The sequence below is a fragment of the Agelaius phoeniceus genome, chromosome 2 (genome assembly GCF_051311805.1).
Source record: "Agelaius phoeniceus isolate bAgePho1 chromosome 2, bAgePho1.hap1, whole genome shotgun sequence".
NCBI lineage: Eukaryota > Metazoa > Chordata > Aves > Passeriformes > Icteridae > Agelaius > Agelaius phoeniceus.
Genome location: NC_135266.1, coordinates 40,612,180 through 40,635,849, shown reverse-complemented (window position 1 = coordinate 40,635,849; position 23,670 = coordinate 40,612,180). Strand labels below are relative to the sequence as shown.

Genomic DNA, 23,670 nt, shown 5'->3' with positions numbered 1-23,670 from the left:
GTGCATTGTAAATCTGTGCGTTTATTGTGTACCTGTGTAAGGTCAGTAATTGCCAGCATGTCAGGAAAACCCGCGTCCTGCGGAGGGCACCTGCTTCTGGAGTGCTTTCTCAAAGCTCTGTTTCTTCCGCCGAATTTTCCAACCCGCCCTAGTTCAGCTGGAGGGAAAGAGGGGCGTGAGTGGGAGAATGTGCCACAGGCTGAGATTGTTTATTGGTGGAGAGAAGCATGACCGTGCTGAAGTTTATTTCGTGTTTAACACGCGCGGGTTCTGAATGCGGGGCTCGCCTGGGCATAAACGGGACAGGTTCCTCGGAGCGGCCGGGGAGGTCGGGCCCACGCCATGACGGAAGGCGGGGGAGCGGCCCCACCGCCTCTCCTCCGTCTGTGGAAAGAGAGGTCCTAGACCTCAGCAGGCGAAACGGGCCCGTTCGGAGAGTGGCTCAGCTTCTGCTGTGAGAAAGGCAGAAATTTTGCGGAGTTTTTTCCATGGGTTCTGAGGCAGGGGCCGAACTCCGGCCGAAAGTCACGGGGCAGTACCGCGAGCGGGGAGACCGCGTCCCCCGTGAGGGAAGGGGTAGCAGCCGCTCTGAGAGGGGCCGAGCGGCCCCGGCTGTTAGCCCGGTAGAGGCCGGCAGATGGGCCAGGCAGTGAGCCCAGCCCAGAGCCGCCACTGTGCGCCCGCCCTTCCCTTGGTCTGGCGAGGGTGGAGCTCGGCACCGAGGCCCGGCCTGGCCGCCGCCCTTGGGCCCTCCCGTGCCGCCCAGAGGGGCCGGGAATGTGAGAGCTGTGGGCGGGGACGCGCTCCCCGGGGGTGGCGCCGCTTCTGCTGCGGCGGGGGCAGGGGTAGAGTTGAGTCGAGCCGCTCGGGGGAGCTGAAGCCTCGTTTGTCGGCGGGAACGGCTTCATGGCAGTTGCCGGAGTAACAAGTTTTGTTTCTGTCCTGGTTTAAGGCAAATTTGGGAGAAAGCCTCCAAGGGGGGCCCCTCCAGAAAGGAAACCTACACGGCTCCTCCCCCCAACCGGTTCGGGAAAGATTCCTCGGAGGGAAGTGGAAAGAACCTGTTTATTTTACAGGCACAGCACCCTCCAGCACACAACATGAACAATACCGGATGGCAACACTCTTTCACCGCTCTGAAGGAGATGACAGATTCAGAAAGTCTCTCTTGGGAGTGGTCGCTCTGTTCTCAGTCCCTCCGGTGGTGGGGCAGCTGCTACAGCCACAAGGTGCAAACTCTCGGTGTTCCCAGGTCCCAGTCCGGAGCAGGTTCGAGTAGTTCCAAAAAAGGGAAAGGAAAAACAGTCCAGGGAAAAATTCGGACTGCTAAACTAACTAATGAGCAGAAACAAAAAGCAAGAGCAAAGCGAAAAGCCAAGAAAAGCCGCACTATGTACTGCCCTGCCTGTGTGTCCCGCCAGCCACGGGGGAGCAGCTGATAACAAAACCAAAACAAAACATTCGCTCTTCAGAGCCAGTCTTGAAGGCACGGAACATAATATCCAGCATAAGCAGAACACACGAATGGGGATACAAGCATCATAAGCTCACCCTAGGACAGTTTCAGACAGGAACCGAACGCGGCGGCGGGAGGGAGCTCGGCGCCCCTCGTGCCGGGTGTGTCCCCACCGCGGGACCGTCCCCGCATCTGGGCTGGGAGACGCTGTGCCCGCAGGGAGCGACGGGCAGCGGGCAGCTCTCGTGGGCACTGCGAGGCTCTGCTCGGAGCAGCCGCTCCTGACACACCGCACAGTCAGTAAACAGAGTCCTGTTTTTATAAACCCCTTAGAAGGGAAACTAAGTCAAGGTACTGTAAGTATTGTTAGTGCCACAGGGGTAAGAGAAATGAGACCTTTCGTCCAAACTTTAAAATATGAATTAGGAAAATGCTGAGTGATTTATCAGCTTCTCTGTTTGCCAAATTCTCCCAAGACGGATCTATGGGAATTTTGTGAATGAATAGCAGATAGTCTAAGATGGTTTACTGTATTAAATTCTAAAACACCTTCTCCTGCATTCCTGCAAATAAGAAAAGCCTAGGACTCTCTGGTGTGAAGTGGAAGAATTCTAAAACAGGGAAAAAGAGCCAGCTGACCAAGACCATCCTGCCTGACGGTTTAAAAAACAGCCCAGTTCTATTCAGAAATCAGCTGGCTAAGGCTGGAGAAGGCAGCAGCTAAGAATTGCATTATCCAGCTAGAAGCCAAGAATTACTGCATCCAACAGTTGTATCCAACTCACTCTAAGTTTATTCTGTGATACTATTAATGATTCTTAATTTCCTACTAGCTGCAAAATTATTAGCTCTGTTATTGATCTTATGTAAATCAGAGTGACAAAATTAATAAGGATTTGGTTGAAATTTGAAAACAAACTGAAATTCTACATCAGGTAACCCTCAAAGGAGCTCACTAAACTTTGAATATGCCTTCAGTACACTCACTTCATGATTACCAAACTGGATAAAAGAAGTATTCATAGTAGCTGTAGTTATAGCTGGCATCTGCATGATATGATGTTGTGATTAAATATGAAGTAGAGTTAGACAAAGGAGAGTCTTGTTACTGTCTAAAAAAGGGAGAAATTATGCTGGTTTTTTTTTTACCTTTTTTCCTCCACCATATTCACTGTATTCCTTATGCATGTACGGTATACAGTATAACTTCTTATTGTAACTTAGTTTCAGCATTTTTCTAGGCGGGAAGAAAAAACAAATTTCAGGATCCCTATGCTACCTTAGGTCTCCCTGGCTACTAAAGTTGAAAACAGCTCTTTGAGACACGTTTTCATAAACAAAGTACAGCAAGTACCAAGGGGGGTCTCCAGAAAAGGGGCTTTACCCGAGAGGGAATTGCATCACCACTATTCCTCCCAATTTTCATTCTGATTTTTGTCAATTATGCTAATTTCCTAAAACCTATAAAACTGTATTCACCCCTGTGGGAGTGGGATTTTGTGGACATTTTTCCATAAATGCCTCTGGAGGCCTTCAAATACAGATCCACTTTTACATTACTTTCCCTGCTCATTTTATCTCAAAAGTGTGTTGTTTCATTTCTAGGTTGAAAAAGGCATCAGAACACCAAGCTGGATGGGAGTCTTGATCTGCTGTAGGGTAGGAAGGCTCTGCAGAGGGGTCTGGATGGCAGGGATTCATGGGCAGTGGCCAGTGGTATGAGGTTCAAAAAGACCAAGTGCCAGGTCCTGCCCTTGGGTACAAGCAGGAAAAGGACCTCAGGGTGCTGGTCAACAGCCAGCTGAACATGAGCCAGCAGTGAGCCCAGGTGGCCAAGAAGACCAGTGGCATCCTGGCTTGTTGCTTATTGCATCAGCAATAGCGTGGCCAGCAGGACCAAAGCAGTGATTGCCCTCCTGCAGCAGCACTGGGGAGGCCACAGCTCAAGTCCTGTGCTCAGCTCTGGGTCCCACATCACAAGAAGGACATTGAAGTGATGGAGCGAGTCCAGAGAAGGGCAGTGGAACTGGGGAAGGGTCTGGAGCACAAATCCTGTGAGGAGCAGCTGAGGGGGCTGGGGGTGTTTAGCCTGGAGAAAAGGAGGCTCAGGGGAGACCTGGTCCCTCTCTACAACTGCCTGAAAGGAGAGTGTGTAGCCAGGTGGGCATCAGTCTGTTCTCCCAGAAAAAGGATGAGAGGAAACAGCCTCACGTTGTGCCAGGGGAGGTTGAGATTGGATGTGAGGAGAAATTCCCTCACTGAAAGACTGGTTAAGCATTAGAATGGGTGCCCTCTCACCAGGGAGGTGGTGGAGTCACCATCCCTGGAAGCATTCATAAAATAACAAGGTTGACTGTGGCACTTCACAATATGGTTCAGTGGGCAGGGTGGTGTTAGATCTAAGGTTGGACTTGATGATCTTGCATCCTTAATGATTCTGTCATTTATGTAAGCCCACAGCTACTCTCTGAAAAGCACAGGTCCTGTTTTGCTCATCTTCCAGTCCTCTCCCCCCTATACAGTCAGAGCAGGTGTTAAACTCCCTGGGATGTGGACTAAAGCCCACCTCTGGGGTTAAGGTGGTTTATGCAGAGCTTTGACTCAGGACTAGGAAAAGCTGGCTAGTGCTACTCTGCCACAAATAAAGCTGGTATAAAGTTCCCTTAACTCCTCAGAGGATGGCAGGGAGCCAACGGCTCCTGTGGCTGTTACAGTAGACCCTCAGTGCCATTGGCTGGGGGACATGCAGTATCACAAATCCATGGGAAAGGCTCTCCCCAGATGACCTGAGAGACCAAGAGGGGATTACTGCCTCTGGGTAACAGGACTATCTCTAACACAAGCAAAGAGTGCCTTGGACTTGCCTTTTCCAACTCCATTTGGAACTGTCTTCCTGGGTGAGGGACTCTATTGTCAGTGCAGATGGAGGCCTAGGTGCCAGCAGCTGCAGTGGGAACAGGGGGCACAGGGGCCCATGGAGCTGCAGTGTGAGCAGAACACCCGTGGCTTGAATATGGATGTCTGTGTCATCACTTGCAAACACCAAAATGGAATTGCTGTAAAATAGAGTATTGGAAGAGTATTGGAAGACAGGTGTGAAAGCAGCTGAAAGTCTGGCCAGGCTACTGGAGGGGCCAGTGAGTCCAAGCTGCTGGAAAAAGTGTAGGATGTAGACCCTAAAGAATGAGAATTACCAAAACAACATGCACTTCATACCCTGGCACTCCATAACATGGAGCTCAGGACTACAGGAGCAGGTCCTGTAAAGCAGCAAAATTTCATCTCCCCTAGCATAAATGTACCATAAGTGGTATGGTATATTCAAATAGAGAAGACCAGCACTGATCCATTAGCTTTAAGTGATGGAGTGTGTAGATAAAGGCACCACAGAGGTGGTATTGAGTTTTGTTACCATGCAACTGTAAGCATGTTCTTAAAACACTTTCCTTATTTTGTTGTTATGTGAGTTTTATTGCCTTTGCTTGTTCCAAAGGTCATTTGTTGTTATCATTTTACCTGAGTGGGCACATCTAATATTAACTAAAGACATAACAGGAGTTAAATGGGCAGTTAACAGGCAGACAAAGCATTATATTACAGTGCACATCCAAGTTCCTGCCACTTGGAACACAGACAACATTTTAATCTGATCACTGCCAGAGCTTTGCTCCCATTATCTATAAGGAAGTACAAAAGAATTTAAGGCACGTGTGACCTGCTCTCTTCAAGTAACAGTGATGCTAGAGAGATCATGCAGAGAGCTTGGCTTCAATTGCTGTTCCTTGACAAGTCTTGTTTCCTTCACGATATAAAATTGAAATACAGTAGAAAAATACATCTTTTCAAAGGGTCCAATAGTTCCAAGTCAAATTTCAATATTATAATGCTGTAATATTTAAGATTGAGGTACATTAAGAGTGCAACTTCTGCTGGAGTTTCTTCAGGATCCCAAATTCAGTACAAGAGAGAGACACATATTTTCCTGTTGCTTCCCTAGACAGGCTGCACTTTAGGTTAAAACAGTTTTGCTTAATGTCTTCCACAAGGCATGTAATCCAGAGGTGTCATTACTGATACCCTGGTTCCTCTGACTGCAGGAGAGTGAGTGGGATTTCCATGATTTACAAACACTCCTTGAATACAGCTTTTACAGTTGAGAATCAGTTTCAACTTCCTTTTCATTGCTGTCTTGATCCTTCTTGTCTTCTTCCTTTTCTTCCTTGCTGAACTGGGCTTCAATCTCATTTGGATCAATATAGGTATAAAAAGAAGCCATGATAGCAAAAATGATGCAAACTACCAACAGCAGGGCAGCAAACAGCACATACTCTGCCCACTGCAAAGAAAAAAAACCAAAAATACACAATTCAGAATTTAGCCACCAATATTCATTTCTCAAGAATATTACACCATTTTAGTATTTTCAGGAAGGAAACTCAGAATGTGAAACTGAGTAAACATAACAAGTATCATATGGCTTACAGGACTAAGTATTAATTAAACATATAATGCATGTTAAAGCAACTCGGAATTGAGGCTCTTTTGGCATTTCTATCTTCACTGAAAAAGAAAAATTCTGTAAATGCTGAAAAATTCTGCAATATCCTTTTCCTGGAGGAACTGGGAATTGAGTGAAAGACTGAGAAGGAAACTCAGGCCCTTGCTTTTGGTTCAGATCTCTAAACCAGGCTGGCACTGATTCTGCTTCCACTTAAAAATTTTTACAGCTGACCTAGTAACCACAAATGTGGGCAGAGATCAGAAACTCTACCTGAAAAGCCTCAACATCTCTGTTTCATGCTCTTACTGATTTAATTTAGCTTATACTGTTACTCAATGTCTCTGAAACTGCCAGAGCTGTTTCAGAGACATTGAGTGACACAGAATGGCACTCAGAAAGCCATTTTAATTCATTACAGAGCACCACTAATAGCTGCTTTTTCCCAGTGTAATATAATAGCACACCTACTGCTTGCATGCTTACCTGCTCTTGGATTGCAGATACCCCAACCACGATAAGGACAATTATGTTACCAACAGCCACAGTCAGCAGCCATCCAGCCTGCAGCACTGACTTCATGTTAGACGGGGCCTGTAGGGACAGACATTTAACTTCCGCTGGTATCATTTATTTTCTGATGCATTTACTGCAGTCTTGACATTAGAAATTGCTAGAGAGCTAAACAGGTCCAGAGAAGGCTTTGAGGAACAAGAGACTACTAGCACACTAACTGTAACACCTTTTACTTACACACACCAAGTAACTAACAGGTGCACAGGTGTAATTTTACATCTCAGGAACACATGGCACACATGACATGAAGAAATCGAGTGCATCACCTAGCAAATCACACCTTACAACATTTCCATCACTGCAGTTTCTAGATTCAGAATGAAGAGAAGAAATACACACAGCTACTAAAGTGGACTCAAGAGATAAAGGAATTCAAAGTGTTGAATTATAACACTAATAAAAGCTAACAAAAAGGCTGTATGGAGTAAACTGGTGGGGAGATGAAGTGCCACTACTTCCTCATTTTATTTTTGAGAGCTCTCCAGGTTGGTTTTATTGCAGCAGTACAGTTGCACTTATTTTCAATAGATATTTACATGGGAGGACGAAATCTGAGGACTGGTAGTCAAGACTTCAAATGATATAACTCAGCATAGCTTCATGGAAAACACCAAGTCCTTGGTTAAACAGGGCCAACTTGCATCAGTCTAGACAGTCCTTCTAGGAGCTGTCAGGGACATAGGGGTCAGAGCAGCAGCACAGAACCAACACTTAAAAACAAGACATCATGGAAGATCTTAACTTGCACCATGGTTCTTACCTCAGGAAGAAGAATACCTACCTGTGAGTACGAAAATTCCAGCCCAGTGACAGAGAACAGTACTTCTGCACATGCAAGAAGAAAATACTGAGGGATCTGCCAAGCCATATGGACTGTACTTGGTGCAATATCTTCAAAGTACGTAACTTTAAGTATGCTAGCAAAACACTAGAAATTGCAAAAAGCATGTTAGGAACAGTAATAATGAGTTTGCACAGTTAAGGCATTCTAAGCAGTTCTATAATCATATAGAAAGTTCAGAGTAAATAACAAATATTGCACATGAAGCACTGCATAGGTAGTTATAAAAATAGCTTTTTTACAGCAGACTTCATGCAAATCTGTAGTGTCTAACAGGGCTAAAGGTTTAAGGCCATTAGTGGTGATCATGAATTCTTGCATTATGTTATTATTGTAACCATGATTATTTTTATAGTTAACAATGGCTTTTTGTCCTGTTTAGGATACCAGAATTCTACCATCTATACTTAAAGACAAGAGGAAATTAAAGGATTAAAGACAAGAAGAATAATTCTACAAATGTTTTTTAATTAAAGAAAAGCATCAGCATGGAAAGGAATTCTATCTATATTGTCCATTCAATACAGTGGCAACTCACATCGTCAAGTGAAATGGTATAGGCAACTCCATATTCAAGTATCTTGGAAGAAACTCTACAATAGGTCAGAGCCGTTGAGGCGCTAATGGTATATGGCCTGAAAAAGAAAAACCCAAACTCCACAGTTCAGACCATAGGTGCAGTCAATTGTGTGCATCACATATTTTAAAAAGCTCTGTGCCCTTTTCCCAAAGACAGGTATGTCTAGGAGATTAAATAAGAATAAAGGAAATGCTTACCAGCCTGCATTTGGAATGATGCTGTAATTACTGACAGAAAGAGGATCCAGTTTTCCAAATCTGATGTGATCCATTGCAACAGTGGTAGTTAAAGGCAAATTGTTTATGAACCTTTAAAATGGAAGAGTGATTAAATACTACACAAAACATACAGGAGTCAAAGAATACAGGTTTTACTTTCAATTATATATTCGCAGCACATATATCGAGTCTTCCCATTGAATGCCTTTTTTTTTTAAATCAATGAACATTTTGGAAAGAACTCTAAATCTCCTAGAAATGTAGCTAATACAAAAAGCCAGTTAGACCCCCATCAGCCTCAGGAGAACATCAAAAGTGAGTCACTACTTTCAACCAGTAGGAAATGCATCTGCAAGTGGGACATGCAGAAGAAAAGCAGAGAGGGGAGAGGTAATCTTGGATACCTCTTATCCAGGATTAAAAATGAGGTATAGATATGTAATCCATGCCATTTGTTCAATAAAAAAATCTAGGCAATGGAACGAAGTATACACTTCCAATTTTAGCTAAATTATACCCAAGCAGGTGTGCAAGATAACTTAAGTGAATCATGACCCAGACATTATCCCATCCCCTAAAACATCAAGGGAAGTGTCCAGCAAGATGTGAGTTCCTAAAGTATAGAAAACTTTACTTCAACAAGAAGAGGCCACCCAGACCCAAGATTGAAGATTCACACTACTGTCAAAATTTTAACAACAAAAATAACTCTACCTGACGAGACATTCTCTGTTTGCTGGTTTTGATGTGATGTTGTCCTCTATCTAGTGGAAGAGACCATTATAAAAATATGTTGTTGGCATAAGAGAACAGCTTAAACATGCACTATTGCACAGCAGTGGGACTTAACAGAGGCTTCAGAGGAAGACTCCAGACCTTCCTCTTTAGGTTCCTACTAGCACACACATCTACTAGAAAACACTGTATGACCACACACCTAAGTCTTGGTGAAAGTGTAGTTGTCAAGGTACATAAGAAATTGCTATTTTTTTTTCTAAAGGACATCCTGGCGTACTCCCTGCAGCTTACCAGTCTTACTGGTCCAGCACAGACAAGGAGAGACAGAAAACAAGACAATGGAAAAAATTATCCAGAGCTTGTTCTCTCAGCCTCACACACTCCACATAGATGCTTATCAGAACATTGATTCATGTCTTAAAAAATAAGCAGACTTACCCAAGTAGAACTGATGCGTGTTGGACCCTGTTTAAATGCCAAAGTGTAGCGTTGTCTCTCTAGCAGCTCCAAATGCTCAGTTTTATTTTCATTTGCAGAAATTATGTCTAATGATTGCAGCTTAGAAGTCTCAAATGTCATGTAGCCAGTCTGCAAAGACAAACAAATTCCCATGGATTTCTGTGCAACTGCATATTTGTCTATATAACATTTATCTATATAACATCTATATAACATTGAGGGAATGTTATGGGCTCTGGGAGGGTCAGAAGTTTACACATGTTACTTCTGAAGTGCCAGAGATCATGAACATCCCCTCACTTTCATTTTGATTTGTTCTCTACATCAAGCATTAATTCCATTTGATCATGATTTTTTATTAGGTTAATTTGTTACACAAGCTTCAAAGTTACATGAGCTTCCCACAAGCATTATGGAATAGCTGCTCTATTTTCCTATTTCTTCCTCCAGATAAATCAGGCTTACCATAACCACCAGTAAAATTCTGTTCAGCAACAGAAGAATCACTAGCATAAGATCTGATGCAGTATTTTCCAAAAAGCAGTAATGCCATGTTTTAAATATTCAAAACACATTTATTCAACATAAAATACTTAAACCATTAATAGACATGTTAGTGCTACACTAAAATAGGATCTTTGTTTTATAGGATTATCAAAAGCACTTTATAATCCACATCTGGATGATAAAGTGTCTGTAATAGGGACTAGAGCATTTTATACCTTTCATTTTCAGGTGTGTACCATGGTACATCAGTTCCCTGTCAGTATACAGTTTGGGTGCCCTTATCTTCTCCTCACAACTCTGTTCCTGTGTGAAGTGAATTTGGAGGAGGTTGGAGTAAGAGCTCTCCTCTTCAAGAGGAGAGAAACAGAGAAACAGAGCTGCAGGCTATGAGAGAACACACTTTCTAAGTTCCCTTATCAAAAGCCTGCATCAGAGCCACCACATTTTGCTGTCAATAGAACTACCAATGCTGTGCTGTATTAGAACCTGAAAAAGTTCTTTGGCAGCAAAACATGAAGCCTAATGTGTGATGTGGCCACAGAAGAAGCTCCCTGTTCAGGTAAGTCATTGCTCACAGTAATAGCAGCAACTCACTAGAGTTGAATGGACATTTACTGCAGGGAGGGGCTACTTTTAGAAAATGGAGCCTTTTTAACAAGAGTGAAATTTTCATCAAGTTACAAGTTACTTAAGTTTATGAAAGTTTCTTGGGAAAACTTGTAAAAAGAAACTGGTAATACTTCAAACATTGACATAGTTACCATTTCTTCATTCACTGTGCTTTCAGTAACAACTCATTCCACAATATGAAAAAAAAAAAGAACTCATTAAAATTATTGGAGTAAAACGTCCTAGAAAATAATCAATTTTGAATCATTAGTTAAGAATGACTTTGTTTTACTCCATGTACTAATTAAAAAACAAACCAGTTGGAGATTCCAAGTCAGAACTACAATTTAATAGGAAAGCTAAAATAAAGGCAATAGTACAAAAGCATTGGCTTAAACTGACAGAACCAGAATTGGATCTGACATCCTGTCAGTCAGGTTGGTGGTAGCAATCTGATGAAATGGTAGCTACAGTCATTGTTGGAGTGATGGATGGGATTCTATCTAAGTGGTGATCCTGTAGAAAGGTCTGGTCTTACTGGAGGTCCTGTGGTAGTTATCAAGCTCTTGTCCTCAGGGAATCCAGTGCTTCTTGTGGTGTTCTGAGCCTCTGATTACACCCAGGTGGAAATGCTTGGATTCTCCATCTTGGCAGAGCATTTCACAATGGTGTGATGTAATTTTATGAGTCATGCAGTGAGACTCAGTGGCCCATTAGCAGAGATAGCCCCTGGGGGGAGTTATCAGGACTGACTTGTGGAGAAGATAAAGGACACCTCCCCACATGTTTTAACAGCTTATGAGGATGGTAATAGAATACAGACTTTCAGTTACATGTTACATCGTAACCTAAAAAAAATACCTTAGATTTTTTTAGTTTTAATTAATTTTTATTATTTATTAGAATGTTTCTCAGCTGCCCTTACTTACCGCCTCTTTAGGTGCTACATCCACACTCTGAAGTTGAGGTTGGAACTGAACTGTTGCAGGAACAGCACCCAAATTTATTAATTTAATTTGAGATTGCCCAGCTGCAGGGAAAACTTGATAGGTTTTCTATAGGACAGAAAAAAAGTAAAATCAGTACTCAAGGTCACTTGGAAAAATTACTATAATTACTGTAATCTTTATTATTTCATGTTGAAGATGAGCATTTGCCTGCTGGTCTGTGACTGCCTGACAGAGGAGACTGGAATCAGGTTTTGTTACTCGTCTCACAAGGTGCCTTAGGAAAGAATTCTCTCATGCTCAACAGACACCTCTAGACAGCTGCTCAGATCTTGGGATGCAATGGATCACCATCCAGAGGTGTTGCCAACATCCCAGCTGCAGGGGAAGGATTCATTGGGTTCAGGCATGGCACCTCCCTTTGGGGCAAGGAAGATTAGGGGAGACAAATCCTTCCTTGAGCAAGTGTGCATCCATCACCTTTGCACCTGCTGTGATGCTGCTTCCCAGACTGTCACACTTCACCTCCAGTCTAAATCTCAGAAGAGGTCAAACATACAAAGCTGCCCTCTGGTGGGCCAAGCAAGTGTCTGGTTTCCAGCTTTTAGTCTCAGCTTAGAGATTGAGGTTGCCTTTAATGCATGATTTGTATTAACTGCAATGTGATGCCTTGCAGAACGGTGTTTGTTGCTTGTTAATTTTACTATGCTAACAACAGTACTGCAATCTATTTCCCCTCCCTCTACTTCTATGCTTATGTGATTGGATCCAAATTTAGGAATCTTGGCACATTTTCCCCTTAAACACACCTTTTTTTTCCTGAATTACCAGCTAAATATTAATAGTAAATACTTGCATGTGGCTGAACTTACATCTATTTGCACTTGCACGAGGGCAGTAGCAACAAAAGCCATGGAGCCGAGGAACATCCCCACAGTCATCTTCTTCAGGGGCCTGGCACAACAAAAGGCACAAGAGATTTAAGAGAAGTGGCAATTCAAAGTTTCAGCTGCTTGTTTTTTCTTTCCACTCTGGGAAATTCAAATGGCCACATAAACTAGCACATAATCACCATTTGGAGGGCTGATGTAATTACAGAAAGTCTTCTGCTAAGCTCTCAATTCATAGTTACACTATCAAGAAATACATCTTTCCTGCAGCACCCTAATAACCTGTTACTCTGCATCTGCTGGGCTCAAACATTGACTGGCCATGTTTCTTAGGTTCCTGAAAAAAATCTGGTTTTGCAGGAAGAAAAAACCCAATCCAATACAGTTGTTAGCTGTAAAACAAGAAAGAGACAAGAAGATATGCCTTTAAAAACAGGGTGACAGCTTGTCTCCATATTGCTATGTTTAAAAAAGATTGAACAAAATTGTCTGGGAAATTTTTTGAATTAGGAGACATCTACTGGCATGCAGTTAAGCTCTAAGGATAGATTTAGAGAATATATGTCATTTGTAGCATCATTTATCCAGTGCAGAACACCCACAACTGATGACAGTGTTCCCAGCATAGCACACACCCTAGATTTTTAGGGTTAAAACTAGGGTTTAACTAGGGTTTAGCTATATGGAAAACAGCAGTGCACTTTAGCTCTCTGAAAATTATCTGAAGAACTGTATTCTCTTCTGCCTCTCCAAGCACCCTTGCAACTGCCAGAAACTTCATTAACAACATTGAAAAATAATGTCTAATACCCCCAAGGCTCCACCTAGAAGGATTCAGTAAGCCAGACTCCCAGCTGAGACTGAAGAGGAAATGTCTTGTGTCTCAGTTGATTTTAGCCCAAAGCATGAAAAATACCAAGGATGTATGTTTATTTCTACCACCTATTCTTCAGGAGAGAGAGGGGGTAGACATAAGGGATAGGGAAAACAATCAAAAGCATCTCTCCTGCAATCAAAAGATTTTGTCCTTAACTGAAAAACATTGTCACTCTTCTCTTAGATTCTGCTCTTATAATCTCTGATGCTTCTATATAACATTTGCACAATTCTGGATTTTTTTATATTTTGTTAGAATATTAAACCATTTGAAATACACTTCTCTTTCATCCTTAGCTAAATGCTTGCTCTTTTCTTACACTAGGGCTGGAAGAGCCAGTTACAGAAACCAATAAAAGGAGCCTCTGTTGAAATCAGATAATAACATCAACTTACGTAAAATTCAGCTTGCATTTCTTGATTAAAGGATAAACCAAATAATTAGCAACTGGGATAATGATAACAATCAGGATTGGCTTCACAATCTGGGGAAGATGAACATGAGAGAAAAATTAGGTATTTTTCAAAGTGCATTTTCTTAGTAAGGGCAATATATGTACAATCTTTCAGAAGTACTTGAAATTGGCAGATAGAAAATTAACACACCTGCATTTGTTCTGGTTGAATTTGAAAACCCTTCGGAAGAAAGAAAGAAATAATTTTTAATATTGTGACAACAAATAAAACGGGTCTGAAAAGTGTTAAAGAAAAAATGAATAAAAAGTAACCTACAAAATCCCCATTCATGGCTGTGGCTTGCAGTGTCCATCTTGACCCCTTAATAAGAAAAGAAAAAAATTAGGTGTCACAGTAAATCAATGTTCTAAAGGTCCTTTTGAATTGTTTTCCTAAGTGAAGTGTTGGAAAAGACATGCAATACAAGAAAAAGTAAGCTAGCTTGCTATGGGAGCATTCTTAGTCTGCAATGTAAACCTTTGAACAAAGTGAGACCCATGGCCCATTCCACTTCCTTTACTTTGTGAAATACAGCAGAAAATAACTTAGATGCAGAAATCAGCTGCAGAGAGGGCAGGGCCATCCTGTGCAGGGCACTGCTGGGTGCTGGGCACAGGAGCCACCCTGGAGCCAGCCTGAGCCCCAGCAGCCCCCATATCCCACTCAGCCATCCTTCCTTCCTTCCCAGAGCCAGAGGACAAGCCAGGGCCTGACCTGCCTGGAGCCCTCTGCCCCAGAAACTGCCTGTGGCTGGGACAGGCGGGGCAGGCTTCAGGCCTGAGCCCAGCATGGGACAAGAACGCTACTGCTGCATCTGTGACAAGATCCTTCAGCCACCCACGGAGATATTACCCAGGGAATGAGTACTGTGCTCTGAATTTCATAGCAGGAATTCAGAGCTCCAATTGCAACAGGACACACTGGCAGCTACAGCTCACAGGCACTGGACTGAAGCACTAGGACATGGGGAGTCTGGAGCAAGCTTCCTCCAGTCTGACTTGGATAAGGTTTTCAGCCCCTGGCTCTCTCAAACATCTTCCGAAATTCCTACTTCAGTGCTTAACTATAACTGATGCTTTTGTGAGTCTTGAGCACCCAGTTCACCAAGTGAATGGGAATTACAGGCTCACACTTCTGCTTGAAGGTCTAAGGTATTTATAACAAGCTGTGAGTGATTAAGCAAACTGGCATCCAGATCATTTAAACCCTGGTTCTCCAGCTCATTTACACAAGGACCCTAAATTTCATCTGACAATTGACAATTGAAGAAACCTTAGTGCTGAGAGAGCTTTAAATTACTCTTTCATCCCCTGAGTCCCAGGCTGATAGAAGATTTGGAGAGGCCTCAGTCACTGAATCTGTCCTGGGTGTACTCAGATAAACCAAGATTGCCCCTGGCTGCAGATCATCTTGTACTGACATGACTCAGTGACTACCCTTTTGCAATAAAACCAGAATAAAAAATTTGGTTTTCCACACTCCCATAGAGACTGACTTGGTACCCCTCTAGTTACCAAGCCAAACAGTTTCTACTTACCTGCTGGTCAAAAACTGCCCAGAACATGGGGAGAGGGATGTAAAGGAAAAGCACCCTCAACACCATCTTTATCTGAGCAATCAGTCGTTTCTGCAGAAAATAAAAATTACACAAGAGGAATTAATTTAAAAAAGAAAGGGGAGAAAGAAAAAAAAAAAGAGACAGTTCCAGACTGCTACTCACATGACAGCAACAGGTAAAGACCCATCATGTAATGTTTACCCACACATTCAACTTTGCATGTTGTGGCTATATCTGATGACTTCTGTTAAAACAGTACAAAGTCTGCTTGTGTGGGAAGGGCTGCTGGTTAAAGGTGTCTGATATCAGAAAGACTTGGGCCTCTTTACATGTACACTGATGGCAGCATGAGATTCAGCACTTAGTGAAGAGGGCATTTGAGCAAAAGGCAACTGAGGAATTTCACAGAAGAACAAAGCATACAGGCAAAAGGAAAATAAAGGTGACAGGCTAAGGTTTGTGCTGGCGTTGGCAACAGGGCAGAGAGGATAGTAGGCAAGGGACAAGTTGGGAACTATGGGATACAAGGCTTTGAGAGTCATGATAAGAAATTGTACTGAGTGTGGAAGGGATGCAGTTTAAGTGTTCACCTACTTAAACTGAAATTCCAAAGCATAATTCTGATGTTTCATACCAAGAAAAGTATTATGGCCCTGTGCATTAACAATGACAGGCAGCATCACTTCCCTTTTCCTCTCTGCAGCCATGAGATATGGGAAATAGAGAAGGAAAGATAATGCTTGCTATTTCCCTAACCTAAAAACTTAAATGTTTCTATTTGTTTGGCAAGGGAAAGTCTTTTTTTTTTTGTCACCCTTCAATTTCCCTGGAGAGCCTATGATTACACAGAGCATTGAGTCACACAGCTCTACTTTCTCCCACAGGAGCTGAGGAGATAACCTGCAGTGCCAGGAGAGCACTGAGGTTTGGCCAGGTCAGCTACTGAATGATGGAGAGGCCCAAAACTATTTGCCCAGTGCATGAGGCAATGGATCAGAGCAGCCAGAGAGAAGCTGAGGGTCAGCAGATGCCACAGCACAGGAGGCTCCCCCAGTACTTACATCGTACTTGTCACTTGCCCAGTCCAGCCAGTGCTCTCTCTTGGGGAACCTCTTGCTGCGATGACGAAACCTGTTTTTAATGGCAAACTGAGGAGAGATAGAATTATGTTTCGTGGCACTACAAATACTTGAAACTACAAACTGGTTTGTCATTAGAGATGATGCTCTTGGCTTCTTGTGTTTAGAGGGTGCTAAAGGTGACTCGACTTCTGTTACCCACTCCAGTCATCTAGGGGATTGTTGTTTTTAAGGCCTCACACTGCATAACCAGCAGAGCATGCACTTGGGGTTAGGTGGACCAAACAGCTCAGAGCAGTCCCTCTCCATGTGCGTTGCTGTGAGGAGCTGGAAGATCTGCCTTCTTCAGGCTTACTTTTATAAACAGCAGTAAACAGAGTAGTGTCATATGCACAGGTTTTCAGAGCTGCATAGCTGTAGGAGAGAAGCTCCTATAACAAGCTCCATCTTGTCTCATCAATGTCTCACCCCTTGACATTGAATATACACAAATATGGTCCCAAAGAACTCCTAAGATTTTCTGCATGGAATAGCATTTGCAGCCAAGCTGGGCCTTAGAAGCCACATGCTAAGTAATGGCCAAAGTCACCTACAGAGATTTGGTTTTGACAGTGCTTACATGACAGGCAATAGGCTGAGCTGCATAAAGATGGCAGATCTGTAGGCGTGTGTTGATTTGGCATGGCCTGACTTTTAGTAGTGGGGGAGTGCCATAGCTTCCACCATGTCTGACAGAGCCACTCTCTGATAGCTCTGAAGATGGACATGCTGCTGGCCCAATTTGGGAGGTTGGTAATGCATCTGTGATGACATATTTAAGAAGAAAGAACAGAGCATGTGCAGTTTTTTGCTCAGAAGTGGGGAAGCGCCATGTTGGCACTGCCCACAGCAATACACCTTCAGCAATACCTTTAGATTTGAACCTGTTTTGCCTTTGGAGTGGTATTTTTTTTCCCCCAGTCCTTGTCTCAACTCATGAGCCCTTCTTTGATCTTTTTCCCTCTTCTTTGCCCAACTGTAGGAAAAAAAGCTAAGCAAATTACTCTCATGGGTGCCTGCCATTTGGCCAATGTCAAATCACAACAATGGAAAATGAAGAAACTCGGAGATGAATAAATATCATCTCAAACTTGAGGCTCTGCAAAGTTGGGACCTGCAGTGCTATTCATGTAGATCCCACTCCTTTCCTTGCAGGATCACTCTGATGTGCAACCCCAAGAATTTCCTTAACACAGTGGGGATCAGTAAAAGCATTGTAAATAATCTTCTTCTAATAAGTAATAAGTTTTTGCTGATAAGATGCACTAGTAGCTCTGCTCTTGACTCAGCTCAAGGCATGTTTGTCTCTTTCTGCATAAAGGGGCACAAATGTGGAAGGAATGATTCCCACAAGTTGGGAGAAGTTTTTACATAACACTGACACCTTATTTTGTTTCCTATGTGTATAAATTCACATATAAATCAAGATATGCATAAAAAGCCACCCTAAATGTGGAGGTGTCAGTACAAAGCCTTCTGTAATAAAGCAAAAACCTGCAGAAACTCTCCTCATATTAAGACAAATTTCTGATTTAGGCACGTTTACAGAACAGCTTTAGGAATGGCTGCCAGGGGTTTGGGGAATGTAAGCAGTACTTACTCCAACACATTTGGAAACTTCAAGCATTACATTTCCTTGTGGTTTAACTTTCTTGTACATTCTGCTTCCAATTACAAACACAACTACAATATGCAAACAGAAAAGCAACTCAGGATTAAATTAAAATAGTGGCAAATAATTTGGTACGGAAACTGCAAGTCAAGGAGGTAATCAGGGTGGGAATAAGGCTCCCAAGAAGCAATGCAATTGCCTATTCACATGCTATCATACAGTAAGACCAATCAAATTAATACCAGCAGATTGCTTCTATTCAAGACAAAAAACTAAATCTGGAAAATCTTACAGTAAGTGCTCAGTGGGAGGTTTGCTCAACTGAGGGATGGTCAAAACGAGGGTATTTAGGACCTTGACCCTGGCCTTGCTGTAGGGGCTCCTTTTCAGAAGCTCATGATGCTGCAGCTCACATCATGCAGGGACACACAAGGCTCTGCCTGAACTGCTGGACTGGCCAAGGTGTCCCCTGCTCCCAGGCACGTTGCTCAGCCTCATCATCCCACACACAGGGCAGGACACAGGCAAAGCCCAACAGCCACCATCCAGCCTGGGCTGGGCTCACGGGCAAGGCGAGGTCACTGGGAGCCAGGTGGGCTCCCAGTCAGGACCAGGAAGGACAAGGACCATGAGGGATACTGTAGTACCTAATGGCACCCCCAGTTTCTTGGGCAGCAGTAAGGCTCAGGGAATGACCTATAGCACAGCTGGTAAAAATGCAGGTCTTTGAGAAATACTGACATGTCAAATACGGGATTTCTCCAGCTCAAGGACTATTAGTCACAATTAGGTTATTATCCTGGACTAGAGATAATATCCAAAACACACATTTTCTGAGAGTTCTCACCCCACATTCTAAAGATCAATTTGTACACACCAGTAATCCAAGAAACACTGACAGTAATTCACATAATGGACAGAATTCAAGGAGATGTTCATGCCTCAGCCCACCCCCATCCAACTCTCCGGGCAAATCAGACTCTTGTATGAAAGTGAGTGCTTCAGATTAATCCCACCCATCTTCCCACCCAAGAAAAAAATAAGTCAAAAATCACAGAAATGATCAGGTATTAGAGGTCAATACCTGGGAATTTCTATCACAGTCCCATTATTCTGAGATTGTTATCATCTAATTACCAAGGCAACAGGATGGCAAGAGATTCACCTACCCAAGGCAACAGCCATGAGGATAGCAGGAACTCCAAAAGCGAGGGGGTAACATTCCTGTTTGCTATGAATGCCACACTGTGAAGCTGAATTAAAAATAACATCAAATAAACGTCCCAGTCAGCACTGCTGATGTTTCCCATATGGTTTCTGGTCTTTGCATTCACTGAAAACTCTCGAGGGAACAACAAATCAGTCCACAGACACCCTCAGAGTGGAGGATCAGTATCCAACTTATCTCTCATTATTGGAAAGGGGATTTATGTACCACAGAACAGCTCAGGTTGTTAGGGACCTCTGGGCATCATCCAGGCCAAGTGCCCTGCTCAACTAGGGCTACCTGGAAGCAATTGTCTAGGACTCTGTCCAGATGGCTTTTGAGTATTTCCACAGATGGAGACTCTGCAACCCCTCTGGGCAGCTTGTGCCAATTGTTGATCAGCCTCAGAGTGCAAAAGCGTTTCCTGATCTTCAGAGGGAACCTCCTCTATTTCAGCTTCTGCCCGTTCCCTCTTGACCTGACAGTGGGTACCACTGAGGAAAGCCTGGCTCTGTCCTCTTCATTTCCCATCAGGGATTTTTATACTTGGATAAAATGCCCCCTTTGCCTTCTCTTCTCCAGGCCAAACAGCCTAATGCCTCTCAGGATCTCCTCACAGGAAATTTACATCTAGTTTTACACTGAGACAAAGAATTACACTGCAAGGGTCAAAAGCATGTCCTTAGTGAGAAAGGAACTAGATTACAAAAGTTTTGGGCTAAGTTCATAAACAAAGATTCTAGTGATGTAAGTGTAGCTTGTTGAAACAAAATCACAATCACCAGCCCCCTCCCCTCCTTGGCATTTGTCACAGATTTGACTCTCACTGACTTCAGCACTATAAAATAAAAGACTAAACAAAATCATTACATTCTTCACCATACTTCTTCTAAGAGGAGAATTAGATAATATGGTTGGGAAAAAATAGTAGCTTGCAGATAATTCATGTCTTGATTTAGTTGTATAAGTCTTCTGGTCAAACCTTTCCAGGCAGAAACTGGTTATCGATTCCCTTATCTCATTTTGTCATCTTTTCCCAGGGAATTTTTCACCCTGAATCAGCAAGGAAGTAAGCTACATGCTGTGCCTCATGCATCTCTATTTCCTCTTTTGGGAAAGGATAGAATTTGCTTTAAGCAAACACCTAAAACTCTTCTACAGAGTCTTTTCCAGTCAAGAAATCCAAAGGCCAGAAATTCAGCCCAGTGCTTTTGGGGTATTCCAGAATTCACAGGCTGTTTCCTTGCTTTTGACAAAAGCAGCCTTGTGAAACTGCTGGCAAGTGCCTCCATACAACACCATCTGTGCAAGCTTGCCACAGAAATCCATATGCATATAGGTTAGCAAAATGCTGGGTTTTGTTTAGGATCATGCTATTCTTCACAAGCAAAAGAGAACATAACTTTCTTATTTAACAATACGAAAAATTATTTACTTTGTCACATGGATCAATGTATTTCTACATGCAGAGATGCTTCTGTACTTAGCATGGGAACATTTCCAGAGCAGAAGGCTCTCTCTTCCCCTTCCTTTCCCAGGAAGCAATACAATTCTTTCAAGTGTGATACTTTCAAGGTATTGGAAGATGTGACACATTTGTACCTTAGTGGAATTAAAACGTGCAGTAGGCATACAAGCTGCTAGTTCCAGCATGTCTTTTCAGATCTAGTACTTCTGACCCTAAAGGCAATGAAGGTTTTCAACTGGCTTGTTTTGGAGAGTACCTCATCTCTGAGAAGCTGGATGACACACTGAAGACTATTTGCTAGATAACTCCAGTGTGTCAGAGAACAAAACTTTAAATTAAACTGGACTGGACTGCAATCCAACACACCTTTTCTGGTGTTTAACAATTGTCAACAAACATGTGACCTTACCCATGAGCCATGGGATGACTATAGCAGATACGAAACTTGCAACAGCAGTGTTCTCATAAAAGTAAGAAAAGAACTTACTTCTTTGCTCTTCCTACAGTAAAAACAGAAAGATGTTTAGAAAGGCTTAGCCACAACCACATTGATGTGCCTAGATCAAAAAATCAGCGTCTCTGTTTTCAAAGTTCAAGACAAATAATTAGCAAGCTCCTTTTTCAGCTCCTCAGGAAAACCCATGCATCTATCTAAACATGTATAATATTAGAGTACTATAACAGTCAAACATTAGAGAATCTGTATAACTGAAAACCTGAAAGACATTGTTACCTGATCTTCTTCAAACTGATCTCCACCAAATGCTGACACACATGGTTTGATCCCACCAGTACCTAAGGCAATAAGGATCAAGCCAACCATGGACAGAGCACTGGAACAAAGGGGAAAAGGAAAAAAAATCATTTTGGGTTAGTTCTTACAGCATATATAATAGACTGGTTGAAAGACAGTTGAAATTCAACTAACATAAACTTAAATTTTCCAGTCCTTGACCATTCTAGGAAAAAAATGTGTACAAGGCAACTCACATGTGCACTGCTACATTATCGGGAGAGCCATCCTGGTTGTGATCCGTCAGGTCATTTATGGAGCTCACAGTCAAGACTGCCTGCCCAATTATATAGACAATGGACAGGTAGAGAATGGTCCTGTTGTCAAGACAGGAGATACATTTTCTTAGATATCTTAACACACACACAGATAATTCCACAGCTAATGCAGACTTCTGCTTACTTTAAAGAGTCCTAGTAATGAAAAAAACTAACAGATACAATAAGTTATGGACTGAACTTGTCAGAAGCTACTATAAAAATCAGGTCACATGCCACAGCCACCGTATTCCTATTCTTTTTATTATTATTATTCTACGTAGCCTTTATTTAATTAAGCAAGGCATAATAACAAATGGATTCTACGGGTATCACTAAGTCACAGGAAAATACTTATATATCTTCAATGGTTGCCTTTATAATGATCAAATCAAGAATTCCCTTTTCATATTTTTTATAAGCTGAAGATAAAATAGACTACTCTGCAAAACAAATCTGCAATTTACACTGATTTATTTCTCTGTGTTATTTTAGATTTCAGTTGCAGGAGTAAAGAGAAAAATCAAAAATCTGCTTCAAGCATGGCAATACCCCTGAAATACTGTTGTGAACAACAACTCTATAATGCCACCTTTTTCGCTGTAAGTCTACCAACATTTTTACACTCATATCTCAGTGAGAGCAGCTGAAGAATGCAGGCTGTCAGCCTGACTACCTGGGCCAGGAGGTACCTAGAAAATAGTACTGCATAATCACCAGCCCTCCCCTTTTTATTGTCCAATCCTCTTTTCTGTAAGTAAAGGAATGTTCCTGTTTAAGTACATGGCTGAAGTTTAACCCATGTTCACTTGTTTCCTAAGGTGGGCCTCCCTTCAATAGGCACAGACACAGGTCTCCAGGTTGGAGGAAAAGCAGGAGAAACACAATGCAATGATGTGAAATTATTTACAAACCCAGCTTTCAGGAGTAGTCCCAAACCTAGTGCAAGGCAGTAGAATGAAGGACAATGCTCAAAGACCAAGAACAATCCAACTATTTGACATAGGCAAGAGATCCTCGCAGCAAGCTTGGAGCAGTGCCCTGACATAAGAGAGAGAAATTGACCAAGTTCCCCTCACTTTAAAACAAGGTTTCTCTGACTTAAAATTGACGTTGCCTGTAGCAGAGAAAAAAAATACATAAAGTTGGGCAACGTGGAGTTGGCTGTTTGGTGGTATTTAAAAGATGGAGTTTAATGGGTTTGGTTTTTAATTGCGCTTCTATAGAGTTACTTTACCTAACAACCTGGGAAAAAGTCTCCAATTAAAGTTGAAACTGAGCTGATCAGGAGTGAAACTTTGGGTTTTATTTGTGAGGGTTACAAACCCACTGCAAAGACTTACATAATTGGCACTGCATTGATGGCAGACAATAAAAAAATAACTGTGGGTTCTGTACTATTTTCCCCAAGAAATTCACATCCAACCATCTGTGAGCTGGTCCCATCACACTTCTTGACAGATATTGCACCAAGTACATGGACTGTGGACAATTGGAACCTCGACTTTAGGGGTCCTTAACAGTGCCTAGGTTATCTCCCTCTTGACATCACAGATTTTTTTAAAAAATTCTTGTTTAAGCCTTCCTCATGACACCTTGCTGCATTTTTGGGTGTTAATACCTAATGGCATATCCTAAAGCATGTTTTCCCTTGATAAGCCATCCTAACAAGCTCCTGTTAAAGGTCTGGGCCTTTCAGGTGCAGCACAGGCATATCCAAGTGCCAAAGGAGAAGAGATGCAAGGTCTGCAAAGTTTCATCTTGATAAAACACGAAAAAGCCAAAATAAATTTTAAAAATAATCCACAGCATCTAGACAAGCAAGTGCACAATATATTTAGGCTGCAATCTCTAAGACATCCAGCTAGTTACAGTGAGTTTGCACTGCTCAGAGCAGCTGCACAGAGCACACAGGGCTGTGGTCGCAGCCCTGGGCTCCCAGGGGCTGTCCCTACAGTGGAAGAAGACAGTGCAGCTGACTGCACAGCACATCTCTAATCTCTGGG

General features: G+C 42.6%; 1 protein-coding gene across 1 annotated transcript; it reads right to left on the bottom strand.

Moving 5' to 3' along the window:
* Positions 1 to 1,047: 1,047 nt before the first annotated feature.
* On the bottom strand, positions 1,048 to 21,718 carry LOC129134689 (solute carrier family 15 member 1-like). The gene is made up of 19 exons (XM_054654352.2): positions 21,605 to 21,718; positions 21,348 to 21,447; positions 21,024 to 21,114; positions 19,109 to 19,192; positions 17,928 to 18,010; positions 16,271 to 16,357; positions 15,189 to 15,278; positions 13,928 to 13,972; positions 13,802 to 13,831; positions 13,592 to 13,680; positions 12,302 to 12,383; positions 11,412 to 11,537; positions 9,346 to 9,495; positions 8,884 to 8,933; positions 8,149 to 8,259; positions 7,910 to 8,006; positions 7,312 to 7,458; positions 6,441 to 6,548; positions 1,048 to 5,792 (listed from the first exon to the last, which is right to left on the bottom strand). The coding sequence occupies exons 2-19, from the start codon at positions 21,435 to 21,437 to the stop codon at positions 5,604 to 5,606; spliced, it is 1,749 nt and encodes a 582-aa protein (XP_054510327.2). The 5' UTR covers positions 21,438 to 21,447; positions 21,605 to 21,718; the 3' UTR covers positions 1,048 to 5,603.
* Between the last annotated feature and the right edge of the window lie 1,952 nt (positions 21,719 to 23,670).

Bases quoted from the DNA above. Each gene is read 5' to 3' on its own strand.
- LOC129134689 (XM_054654352.2), bottom strand. From the start codon at position 21,437: ATGGTTGGCTTGATCCTTATTGCCTTAGGTACTGGTGGGATCAAACCA. The intron at 8,007-8,148 runs GTAAGCATTTCC...TTTCTTTTTCAG, and splicing joins ATCATTCCAAATGCAGGCTG to GCCATATACCATTAGCGCCT. The intron at 7,459-7,909 runs GTGAGTTGCCAC...TGCAATTTCTAG, and splicing joins ATACCATTTCACTTGACGAT to TGTTTTGCTAGCATACTTAA.